General features: G+C 42.2%; 1 protein-coding gene across 3 annotated transcripts in view; it reads right to left on the bottom strand.

Annotated features, from left to right (window-relative positions):
* Nucleotides 1–473: 473 nt before the first annotated feature.
* erbin (erbb2 interacting protein) overlaps nucleotides 474–12,850 on the bottom strand; it is a 49,796-nt gene continuing 37,419 nt past the window's right edge. The window contains exons 11-26 of one of the 3 annotated variants that reach the window (XM_085359974.1): nucleotides 12,425–12,554; nucleotides 12,227–12,342; nucleotides 11,508–11,577; nucleotides 10,006–10,105; nucleotides 8,583–8,704; nucleotides 8,145–8,318; nucleotides 7,823–8,005; nucleotides 7,618–7,735; nucleotides 7,360–7,543; nucleotides 5,756–7,268; nucleotides 5,104–5,247; nucleotides 3,266–3,322; nucleotides 2,932–3,099; nucleotides 2,080–2,172; nucleotides 1,906–1,980; nucleotides 474–1,811 (exon numbers count right to left, since the gene is read on the bottom strand). In XM_085359974.1, coding sequence (XP_085216100.1) covers nucleotides 1,704–1,811; nucleotides 1,906–1,980; nucleotides 2,080–2,172; nucleotides 2,932–3,099; nucleotides 3,266–3,322; nucleotides 5,104–5,247; nucleotides 5,756–7,268; nucleotides 7,360–7,543; nucleotides 7,618–7,735; nucleotides 7,823–8,005; nucleotides 8,145–8,318; nucleotides 8,583–8,704; nucleotides 10,006–10,105; nucleotides 11,508–11,577; nucleotides 12,227–12,342; nucleotides 12,425–12,554 — 3,355 coding nt within the window. In that variant the 3' untranslated portion in view covers nucleotides 474–1,703. The remainder of the gene's footprint in view (nucleotides 1,812–1,905; nucleotides 1,981–2,079; nucleotides 2,173–2,931; nucleotides 3,100–3,265; nucleotides 3,323–5,103; nucleotides 5,248–5,755; nucleotides 7,269–7,359; nucleotides 7,544–7,617; nucleotides 7,736–7,822; nucleotides 8,006–8,144; nucleotides 8,319–8,582; nucleotides 8,705–10,005; nucleotides 10,106–11,507; nucleotides 11,578–12,226; nucleotides 12,343–12,424; nucleotides 12,555–12,850) is intronic. The other 2 variants (XM_085359972.1, XM_085359973.1) reach the window with 2 other exon arrangements.

Raw genomic sequence — 12,850 nt, 5'->3', positions numbered from 1 at the left:
GCTACGCAACACACGCTAAAACCTGCTCTTACACAACGCAGAGTTTTTGTTTGTTTTTTTAATCTTTTTTGAAACACTACCATATATTTATTTCCTGTGCCATTTCATTACAAAAAGATTCTTTTCACAATATAAAAAATCATGTAAAATCATCAGGGAATACTAAAAGGTTGTGTTGTTTAAAAAAAAGATTTGTTTTGTGTGAATGAAAATAAAGGCTTTAAATATTGCTTCTAAGCCATTATGCTGCAAACGTACTCAGGAGGTTGTGAATATGTGAGTATTGCTTGGGTTCTGGCGTCAAAGGTCCCCCCACCACCCTGTTCAAACAGTTCAAGGTCTATGGCACTTGACAACTGGTTTCTCCTAAATCTATTCTCTGTACAGCGAAGAAAATCCCCAAAACAAAAAGGTGATTAAAACAATGGCTAAACATTTTTATAGACACACAAGGCAACCTATGGTCCATTTAAAAAAAAAAAAAAAAAAAATTATAATAAAACTGCCAGATGTTGAAACCCTCTCAGCTCACTGTCGGCTGCCTGAAAGAGGAAGCCGCTAAAAATAAAAATTAAAAACATGACTCAAGTCTCTCTTAAGATACCTCCTGCTTTTCTTTACCGTCTGTCCACGGTTTCTAAACTTGCTTTGGTTAAACTAGCATAACCGCCACATCGTCCTCAGAGTCAAACAGCTCTCATGATTCGAGAAATGCACCTAAAAACAAGGAAACAACTTCGATGTATCCATCTGCAGCAATCTACCTACTAACCAAATATGAATATTTCCCAATAATCTGTGTTTTTCTGTATTTTAAATGAAAGACTAGCAAAGCAGATTAACCAAACCCAACTATTATATGCCTTCAATTTCCTGTCCCATTATGTGATTGCATGCAGGGTGCATTTCTTCAGCTCCATTTATATTGCAGATTTCCACAATCCAATGTGGCAATGTGATATGCCCAGTTGGAGTGATGAGGTCAGGGATGAGCTGAAATAGTGAAGTGTCTGTATGATGGTGGAGATTCGCAGGTTTGTGGAAGCAAACTGTTTGATCTTGCAAGAACAAAATAAAAACGGGATGGGGGGTGGGGGGCATCTCTCCCACAAAAAACAAAGCCAAACGCCTCCTTGATCCACATTCGTCTCTACATAGCAAGCACGTAACACTGTCCTCCAGTTAAGATCGCAAGCAGACTGGAAAATGGTTTCAACATCTTAAATAAAAAGAAAGAAAAGAAAAAAGGCAAACTGGATGGCAGAAAAGAAGGAGCTCTGCCCCCTAGTGGTCAGATTAATATCCATCTGCAGAAGTGAAATCAAACTCCTGATCCACTCATGACGAGTTTTGGGGTTTAAAAAAAAAAAAAGATGACCTGTACAGAGACCACAGTAAGTGACGTCATATCTTCAGCTTCTTTTGTAAAAAAAAAAAGAATATATATATATGTATATATATTCCACAGTGATGGCCTTTTGAGGACTCGGACTCGTACTTGCAGATGTTCTTCTGCTGTCTCACTTTGATCCACTACATTCAGTGGTTTTTTCCCCATTTAATCAAGGCTCCCATGATCTCTACTATAAATAGTCCCGATAGGTAGCAATGGATCAGTTTCTGAGTACAAAAATATGACAAGTCAACGTATGCTTTTCAGTTCTTCTCCCATATGTCACACTCTATTTGAGGTCAGTTTCAGTCTATGCTTGGATTCCTCTTACGATAATCAAGTCCACAGTGTTTGGAAAAGTCTTCAGAAGGGACACTGCGTTCCCGTGATCGATATTTACAAAGCTATATCCGTTTGCCTGAGGAGGGAGAAGAAAACGGTAGATTAGATTATTGGTTAATATTCCAAAGACATTAATCTCAAAACACTGATTCCTACAGACAGCAGAGTACCTGGATGATTTTATCCCCAGGCTGAAGAATTTTTGATGCCGGTCCTTCAGGTTGAACCCTTGTTACAAATATACCCTGAAATTATAACAATAAGATATACAATCTTAGAAAAGAACTGACTTCTTTGCAAGAGGGGGACAAAAAAAAAATAAAAAAATCAAGGTATTAATTTACATTGTCATCAGGACGAAAGGGGTTTCCCCGGCCTCCGATTCCTCCTGATATACTGAAACCCAGCTCAGGATTCTTCTCCACTTTCACACGGATCTGAAACACACCCACACACTTTCATTAAGCATGATCACTCTTACGATACAATATATTGACATTAGTCGTAAAATTAAAGGAGAAAGTTTTCTCGACTTAAAGTGTCAGCTACGATAAATGTAAACGAAAGAAAGCTACTAAAATTCCGTTGGCGTGAACAAGAATATCAGGTTCTCAATGTCAGCGAACATTGAACTAATTTCAAGTGGCAGGGGAAGAACTAATGAAACCACCAGACGAGTACAGTCAGAGTCTACCATCACAGCTCAGAGGAGGTGCAGAAGTCTAGGTCACTTTCAGACCACATCAACTGCAATATGCTAAAAAGGTTAACATAGACTCTTTGAGTGTAATAACATCTGGCCTATTTAATGCAATTCAGCAGGCAGCTAGCGGTTAGCTTAGTTTACCACAAAGGATGAAGGAGAAACTAAATAAAACTGAAACGATAACCTGAGGCTCTACAGTTGGATTTTTACTGGACCGTCTCTGGTTGAGAACGCCAAGTTCAGACTTGCGGGAGTAGGAACAAGCTTAACTTGGAACAGCAGTGTAAGTTGCAAAAAAAGGGGCTGGCACAAGCTCAATATGGAATTTAGCCAGTCATCAAATCGGTCTGATATTCTTAAATCTCTGGGCCAGTCACGATGAGGCATAATGACAACACCTCAGCTAATGGAAAGAGGCTTCTCTAAGAAAATACGTCATTCCCTTAAATACTGAATCGCATATTTCTTTGAGTAATAATCCATCCTTCACCTCTTGTTGGATGGGTTCAAGTGGAATTCGTGAAGGCCCCTGGGGCTGCTGGGAGACTTTGAGCATCAGGTAATCGATGAGCTGCTCTCTGGAAGGGTGACGTGCCATGGACGACTGGCTCATCGGAGGACGAGCCGAAGGACCCATCTGACCATTCATCAAAGGCACCTAAGAAATAATCACACACAATCAGCAGGTTTTATTGCTTGGAATTTCTATCCCTAATTCCCATGTAGCAAAACTATCAGTTTGGATGAATAGAAGATGCATAACATCTTGTTTACTCTAAACAAACTTGTATTTGCTAACCACAGTCTGGCGGTAGTAGACTTACTTTTCTGGCAGGGTCCAAAGTGTAGTTTTGCATCCCTTGGGGACCAAAAACATCATCCTGGATGGGAAGAAAGGAACGATTACCAACATTGCACTCAACCTCAATCCACTGAAATCGATTTGCAACCAGGGGTTAAAGTGGAGATTTGGCAAAAGTGGAAACCCTAAGATTGGGTGCAGCAGCCGTGCAGCACGGTAGAAAGACTTACTTTAGCTCTGATCTCCAGCTGATTTCTTTGTGTGTACACACTGATCAACTGCTATTCTGATATTCGCTCTCTTTGTGGATTTAGCAAATATGACGATTATCCTTTCTCAAAATTATGATTTTAGAAAATGACAAGTAAAATTCCAATTTTTCTCTTATAAAATTTCACTTGCTGGGCAGTCCTTACCTTTGAAAATAATACTTCATCTTCCTCTCTTGTCCACACTAGCATGCCGCCCCCCCCAGCCCGTCCATTTATGCACACTCTTCTTCTACATGACTTACTAGACGCTAAAGTACCTTGGCCACAACTTTACATCTGCACCCTGAACACATCACAAGGATGGGAAGAAAAAAGGATGTGTCGAAGGTGTAGGAGGGATGTCATTGTTTTCTTCTTGAGCAAGTATCTCCATGCAGTCAGCTGGAAGGACATGCCTATTGGATTTAAGGTGCTGGGACACCATTAGGGACTTGCCCACTTTAACCCCATTTGCAATCAAGGATAACAAAAAACATCGATTACTGAGACTCTGGGATCACACAAGCTGTTGATTTAGACGACACCACAGAGCGATCAACACACCAACTAAGACACGAAAAACTGAGATTAAAGTCTGCATAGCTTCTATTTAAACACCAAGCAGAATATAATTTGGAACATTAGCCACCAGGAGATGAGATGAATCTTGAATGTTAAGCAGTAAAGTGGTTACACAACACTCTCAGACAGCTTTAGTTTTGCCTCTACAGATCTAATACCCCCTTTCTAAATCATTTAGACACACACATTGACTACTTACCTTCCACAAACATAGCTTTCATCCCCCCACACACACACCGTGAGAGGTTATGAAGCGATTCTGAAGTGATCAAAAGTTTGGATTGAAGAAGGTGGCAGACGAGCAAAAGCAGCATTTGAAGTGCAATTAAAGGAGAAGAAAATGAATGGTTTGTGAAATGCAAAAGCAACAAGGAAGACAGATGACGCACGGCGATATTGATTCTGATGTACAAGAGCCTGGTAGGTTTAAAAGGAGCTGCTTTGTACCATACTTAATATTCATGAATAAATGAAAGTAGACTTTTCTTAGAGAGAACAAAACAAAGTTTGTTTTCATGTTGTCCGATATTTTTTTCCTCACACAGCCTCTAAATTTTGTTAGGAAGCAGTTTCACCTTTGATTACTTCCAAATAATTTTTATCAAAATTCAGTATGAAATTATACTAATCTCATTCTACCACAGATGTAGTAAAGTTTCTAAATGAGAAACCAAGTAAACCAACTAATGATGGTACAAATAAAGAAGGAGACCCCTTTTAAACAGCTCTACTTGTATTTAACCACAAAAAACAACACAAAAACCAGAATTCATCCATGTTTCACTCTGATATTTTAGGCACTAACAGAGATCATGGTCATGAAAATCATATGTTGGGAATGATATTTTCCCTTGCCTATAAAAGGACAAGTGAAACATGGCTTCCGAGCATCTGTGATCACTTCAACATTGGCGAGAGAAGGAAACAGACATTTCCTTCTCTTGTAAAGGATGTGAAACTTGCAGGAACTGGATACCCTGGCTTTAGTATGAGCTGCAGGAGCGATCTACGAGTTGACAGTACTCACACAGAAGCCCAGAGCTCCGTAGGGCTGTCCGTCCCTGACACTAAAGACCAGGGACCCTTGGCTGGCATGCATATCCCTACAGCTGCCGTAGTGAGACCAGCTCAGCGGAGCGTTATTGGAATTATAGGAGCGAGACAGCGCGTTCTGATGACACGGAACATCCAGCACCAACAAGTCAGTGGTGGCCATGCAATGCACCAAATGAGTGATGACATAATAAAAAACACAACAAAGAGGTTTAAAGCATATACAGACAAACATGCAGTGAATCACGTATAGTTTGCATATAGCTGGGTTAGTAGGCTACACCTAAATAGCTGATTCACACAAACATTTAGGTTTTGGTTTGTTTCAGCAGGTTTTGAGGTGACTCAAAGTAGGGATGGGCTCTTTATGGTGGTTGCTTTCATTTATGTATTCTTTGCCTCTATTTGACACTACAGTCTTAAATTCTGTTTGCATTCAGAAGCACCAACAAAAACCAAAACTATGTGCAGAGTGAGATCCTGTTGTTTAAAGTGTCCTCCACCTAAAGAATATTAGGAGTTCATTTGTGGTCATGTTATGCTGGTGGGCTTTTATGGATGAACAAACACACACACACACACACACACACACACACACGTTCTTTTTTCATAATAAAACTCTTTACCTTTTCCATCTTCTTGGCCTCGATGTGCCGCATCACCTGGTCTCTCCAGTCTACTGGAACCCTCCCTGCTCCCATTCCTCCCTGCATCTGTCCTGGCCCGTCGAGGAGTGAGTGCTCAGACTTCACCCTGGTGTTGGGCCTCTTGCTGGGGCTGCTGTGCTGGTAATTAAAATCGCTAACAGACATGGTCCGTTCTGGAAGCTCATGGGCCGGTGGCCTGCTGCTGTGAGGCCTGGAAGCTCCGGGTACATCGATGCTGTAAGTGCGAGCTGAGAGGGGCCTCTGCATGGCGTGACTCATTGCTAGTGGCCCTCTGGCGAGGGTGTGAATGTCCCTGTATGTCATGTAGTCTCCTTCGGACAACTGCATACGCCTTGGGTCAGACATGGAAGCTGTGGAGCTAGTGCTGCCTTGCCTCTGCAGGGTGCTGCTTCTAGGCTGGCCTGCAGCAGAATGAAGTCTCTCCATAGCCCACATCTCCCCAGAAGGTTTGGAAGCCATCGCAGGGCCTCTCTGCTGGGGCTGCAGAGGGTAAGGAGGCGCCTGATTACGGTTTGAGTAATTTGTGTTGGCTAGTGAGTGTGGAGGAGGAGCAGGATGGTAGCCTTGTTGCTCTGAAGCCATGGCTGTCCTCTGCCCCCAGAGACCCTCTTTAGACATGTCACTGTTTGTGTATTGTATGTTGTACTGAGGAGGAGGGGTTCCCATGGCCATGCTGGAGGAGACTGGATGTCTGCTTGTGTTGGCAGGAAGCTTAGAAGAGGAGAGCAGGTCTGAAGAGGACGCAGAGGAGTTGGGGTAGACCAGGAGAGTCTGATCATTGAGCAACTGGCCGGCTGACTTGCTCCTGACTATGCTCTGGCCCTGAGCTCCTGGCCCTGGCCCGGCCCCTGCCACCCTAGTCCCCACTGAGTCATCATCTCCATCAAAGGAGTACAACCTCATGGCCCCTGTTTCTATGTTGCTGATGCTGTGAGACTTCAACACCTGCGGGGGATGGCACCTTTTCTCTGGAGACAGTTCCTCAGTGCTGTGAGATAGAGACATGTCACTGCAGGCTGTCACGCCTGTCGAGGCCACGTGCACAGCAGCTGTTTCTCCTCTCATCCCTAGGCTTTTATTCCCCAGACTATCGTTGCAGTCACCTGCCTGTCGATTTCCATTCTGTAAATGATCCATGTTATCGTAACCCTCTTTGCTGTCCACTTCCTCCTGAGCTAACGAACCATTCTTGCCTTTATCCAGCTCATCCAGCTGAACCATGTTGTCAGTTGGCAGCTTGGTCACATTCATATTAATCTGGTCCCACTTGGTGTACGTGTCTCCCATACCATTGTTTATTTCCTTCTCAATGAAGGCCAGTCTGGCTTCCATGGACAGGTCGTAGTCTCCCATTTTCTCTGGTGGTGCCTGCTGGGTTTTTAAGAGGGCCTGGAGGGACGTTTCAGAGCCATTGCCATTATGGAGGAGAGGGGTGGTATCTTTAGGCTGGTTCATATTCTCATCTTCTTGCCTGAAATGAGGACAAATACTGAAATAGTAAAATAAGAGCAGGAGGAGCACTCCCCTCTTTAGTGTATATTACCATACGGAAAAGCACTAACCGGCTTTTTGGTAGGAAAGGCATCTTTGCCTCTCTCTCAGGTGTGCACAAAGAGTTGTCCTGGCTGCTGTCTGTGGTCAGAGACACAGAGTCTGACATGCGTGATGGAGATGAGCAGTTACTGTTGTTCTGGTTACTGTTAGCCACGGTGTCATCCAGCAAAGAATCTGCATCTTTCCCATCATCTGTTAATCAGAAATTACTGTCAGTGTTCTGCATCCAGACATTTCAATTTTCACTTTAGATCCTTCATAGTTACCTTTTTTATCCTTACTTAGAGTCACTACTTTAGGCTGGTTGATGGAAATCTCAATAAGAGGGGGTCTGAGCTCTGCAATCTTCATCTCGTCTTCTTCATCTGACAGCTCCTCAGAATCCTAAAGACAGAGGAAGCACTTTGTACTTCTTGTTTGTGTAACTGTGAGAAGTCCTAAAAATCTGAAGTACTGAATTATTTGGATTACCTCTAGTGTGTCCTCGTGGTTCATCATCGAGTCCTCTGAAGACTTGAGGGGGATTTTCTGGGAGCTGTAAGACTCAGAAGTGTCCTTTGCTTCGGGTGCAGAGAGATTTTGGCCACACACGTCGGCAGACACTTGGGCCTCCATGTTTGACGCTACACCATTGGGACAGGGGGCTTCAATCACCTGCACAAAAACAGTCCAGGTGATTAGTTATGCATTAAAACCTTATGGAGAGGTTAAAAAGGGAATTTAAATGAATCCAACAACATGACACCAGAAATGAAAGAGGCTGGTTTCTTTCCAAGTGGAGCCCTTCACTGACCTTTACCCCCACATCCTGCACTCCAATGTGGTTTCTCTCAACAGGTTTTGCTTCTTTGCTGGACTCATCACTCGACTCATCCTCCTTGAGCCTGTGAGCCACCGACTGGGCTGTTTTCACCATGTTCTTCAGCTCATCTGGGTATGGTGTAGGGTAGCGCTTCAGGTTTCCCTCCTACAACAGTTTGAATACACAGAGTTTAAAATTAAAGCTGACCAAAAATGGTAACACGCTGAAATAAATAAGACTGCTTTCATGCTAGAGATGACAGGGTTAAGCAGAAATTACATCCCATTTTATAAGACCCCATCCCCGCAGAGGAGGAAACAAAGTGAAGATTTGTGTCCAAAAAAGCCCCTGCTGCTGCGGTAATTCGTGTCGCCACTGTTGTTTTTGCTTTTCCAATTATATAAGCAGTAACAAATGTGCAGCACTAACCCTCGGGGGCGTTTCTCTCTCATCTTTGTCCTCGTCACATTCGAAGGCCACCTGAGCTCGGTGCTTGCGTTGCTCCTCCCACAGAGTTGGATTAAAGCTCTCAGAGTCAGAGTTTGGAATGTCTGTGGGGAAAAATAAAAATGCCAGGCAGTGAATCAAAATTTGTCTTTTGAATTTTTTCCCCACCCAAATTAGGACTTTTTAATTCAACCTAAATCTGTCACATAATAAATGTGACCACAAGATGGCGCAAAGGAAACACGAGGAATGCCAATAAACTGAAGGGAGCTGTGGAGGAACTTGAAAATTGGGAGTTAACCCAAAAAACTCCAAAAAGAACCAAACAGGGCTGTTAAACCCTGGAACTGATGTTGCAATAAATTCCTTTTCTATGATGGCATCCAAAAATTCCAAGAGAATATTTTGCTACTATGTACTAATCTTCAGTATGAATACTCCACCGTAAACGCAAAGAAGCAAGTTTGTGGTTAATCGGTAATGAAAAAAGCATGAAAGATTCAACTCAGTCTCTCTGTTTCACCATAACTCCTGTACGACTTGCCTGAAATGAAGCAAGCAGACAATTAGACGCTGTGAAATATTTGTGAAGGTGTCAGTCAGTGTGGTTTTCCTGTTGTAAAAAGCTTACTGCTCTCGATTTAGCAATAGAGAGACTAAGTGTGAAGGTGTGTAGTAGAATTTTCTGATAAGAGATCCCATTTGACTAATTCTCTGACAACATCAGCTCAAAAGATTACACACACAACTGTAGCTCACTTGACAACACCCCACAGCGTGAAGTCACAGTGAACCCGCTGAGTCACCTGCTGTGTACTCTCCATATCAACAAGTTGTAAAGCATGTTAACTGCAGTCAGGCTGTGAATACTTCCAGCTTCCAAGCAAAAGAAAAGGCTTGATCGGAAACAAGCCCTAGCTAATAAACACGGCAAATGGTGTAAAGCCCGCCACAGGGCCGTAACTGTTCAGGCTGTGACAGAAATCCCCGACGTCTCAAAAAAGACTCGTGACCATTTCAGTAGCTCAAGCACGCCGACCACGAACCACTAATTACTCTAAAGTAAAGATACAACACTGTCAGTGTGAGCCGTCTGCTGTAAAAGGAAACCAAACAAACAGGTGCTTGACAAGAAGACGATGGCTAGTGTTTCCCCTGCTTCAGTCTCAGATAACAAGGTCTTTTATAAAATATGCATTTAGGGATCCTTGTAGGTCATCAAACTTTGTGAGGGTAACACAATATAGTCTTCTTAACACCTAAGAATGTCCATGAGAATTTAGGGTTTATGTCAGTGCTAGTAGTACTTAGTCCTGATGCTGAAACCCAGGTGGGTGAGTGAAGTGTTTGATAGTCTGCCACTTACAGCTTGGAAATGTATATCAAACAAAGAGCAGTTACTCACATTCCTCAATCCTAATTTGCTGGGGGAACATGTAGTTGGTCAGCACTGTTTTCTGAGTCTCTGGATCTTCCTCTTTCTGGAGTGGGATCAGGGGTTTTGACTGTGTGGACAAAATATGGGGTTGAGTGCCATGTAAAATCAGCAGCTCTTTGACAAATACATGGGACATCAAAAACGTAAATATGGAAGAGAACACTTAACCGCAGGGGAAAATAACACATCACAAGATGGAGCCGTGATAAATTCAACCCGTCTTCCCCGAATTCTACACAGCTATTTCACGCCGACTTTCTTCACTTCTAATTTGCTTTCACATTACTTTAACACATCTGGGTGCCTCTTCCTGTCATCCATTTGTTGATGAGGCTGTTCTAAGCTTGCCTTAGGCCCCCGTCTGCATTGTTGCACCTGTCCAACTGCATCCATGTGTCTTAGTGTTGATGTAGCTGTTGCAGACTGCCTGTCTTCGCAGTGTCCTTGTTAGGAGTTATTTAGGTAGGAAAGTGATTGTGGAAAGATATAAGGACCACAAAATTTTAGAGATTTTATTCATTACAAATCAGACAGTTTATATAAGAGCAGGACAGCAGTGATGGATGCTGTGTGGATGACTCTACATCTTCTCTCTGCAGCATTCTCAAACAGCTGCAGTTTCCTGGGGACAATTTGTTAAGGCACCCAAACAGAACCTTGGGACAGTCTAGCCAGGAGAGGGGAAAAGGCATGAATAATTGATTTGAGAATGCAGTCAGAGTCAGACTGTAATTTGGAAATAAGCTGAACAAAAGCCAACACACTGAATCCACAGTGTCCCACAGAGTGTTCTCCATCCTTTCGTTGCCTCTGTATACTGACAATATGACCAGGTCAAGTATTCCTTTACAATAGAAAGTCACCCTGCTGTGACAAATTGGGATTATAAACCTTTTGCTCTCATGTGAGCCGACCAGACATTTCCTGTTAAGAAGTCCAAATTTCATGCACCTCAACTTGCCTGGTAATTTTGAACACCACTTTAATTCCGTCTGACTGCTGCAGTCTCGTCTTACAAATGCCCTCCTTGTCATTCAGATTTACACATTCAGTGGGCAAGGTTTCTTGTCTAGATTGCCACTCAAATAACCATTAAGGGGGCATTTTCTGAGAATCATTAGGATCCTTTTAAATTTGAAATATAGAATGACCCAAATGTGTTGATCAAGCAATACAGAGGTTCTTTATAATACAAGTGTTACTGGTGCTTCAACCTCTTTAGCTGTAAATGAACTTGTGCCAGAAACCTCTACTCTGTTTGAAAGACTGGTCATCCAATCTGACCTGCATTAGATCAGATGTCCTGGAAGTGGTTAGATGTACCTTCCTGCGAGCTACCGGGAAGGCTTCTTGATTTACAGCTGAATTTTTAGTGCGAGTCACAGACGCTCCTGCTATTGCTGTCCCCATCTGACACCTCTGAACCCAGAGGCCTTATTGTTTTATGCCTAATACTTGTGCAGCCTTACCTGATTTTCAGACAGCCACATTGCAGTCAGCTCAGTCAGTTTGGTGAAACTGTACGGAAGATTCTTCAACCTGAAGTAGAACAAAAAACAAAAAAACAAAACTCAGTCACCAAAACGCTTAAAACTGCTTTCCTGGGCGAGTTAAAAAAAAAAAGTCAATTTAATTCATTTTGTCAGGCAAATTTGATCTAAGCAGGCCGACTATAAAAGAGAAGCCTGGAAAATGTCCCTTTTTTCTTAAAAAAAGGAAACGATCAAGACCTTACCCTTTTTTCATTCTAATAAGCCTTCATCACAATACTGTAATCAGCAGGTACAATTTCAAACTCCACATTTGAAAATAAGCGTAAGACAAGACATTTGATTGCTTTTATTAACTGGTAGCTTTACATAGTGAAGGAATCACTGCTTTTAAAATGTCCTGGATTTAAAGTACGTAAAATTGATTATATATCATTTAATTTTATCAACTAATCTAACAATTGTTTTGTCAGTTATGTTGTGTAATTCTGATAAAATCTGGAACAAAATGTGTAGATTTCATAGTTAACATCTTGTTTAGTCTGAACAAAGTAAATAATTGCAAATAGATCTGATGCACAACAAAAAACAGAAGACTACAGCAATTGCGTGTTTGGATTTAGATAATATTTAAAATCAGGCCAGAGTTTCTAAAAAATACAAAAAAAATAAAAATACAACAAGCAGAGAAGGCTCACTTGTTGCTGCTGAGGTTGACGACTTTGAGCTTTTGCATGTCGCCCATCTCCTCGGGCAAAGACTCCAGCTTGTTGGAATGTAGAAACAGCACAGTTGCCCTCTTCCAGTTGCCCATCTGTGAAGCGAGCACACCAATGACTCTCACTGCAGACAGTGAACACACAGATTAAAATCTACAAACCGATGCGCACACTCACCTCGGGTGGAAGCTGGGCAAGGAAGTTGTGATCTGCAGCAAAGGTGCGCATATTGACACACTGGCCAATGGTGGCTGGCAACGCTTCAATCTCATTGAAACTGCAATCCAGCTCATCAATGCATGTCAGCCTGATGCAGAGAGACATGGCAAAAATCCACTTTAATGGCAGTTTTTTTGCAGTTAAATTGCCAAGAAGTTACCACCAGCAGCCAGACACTTACAAGCAAAGAAATACTGAACATACTGCTGCAATGGAGAACACCAATACATTTTTTTTAAATTTAATTTCGTTTTTGCTCATCTCTGATTGGACATCTGCATGTTCCCCCACACACACACACACACCAGTATAACTTGAGACCTATTTATTAAATACAGTAAACGTGTTTATCTAATTTATGTAAATTATATCAATGCGCGCAAT

Source organism: Diplotaxodon limnothrissa, linkage group LG7 (assembly GCF_057381915.1).
Source record: "Diplotaxodon limnothrissa isolate DT_005_m linkage group LG7, D_limnothrissa_male_GT1.1, whole genome shotgun sequence".
Classification (NCBI taxonomy): Eukaryota; Metazoa; Chordata; class Actinopteri; order Cichliformes; family Cichlidae; genus Diplotaxodon; species Diplotaxodon limnothrissa.
This window is presented reverse-complemented; position numbering and strand designations above follow the sequence as displayed.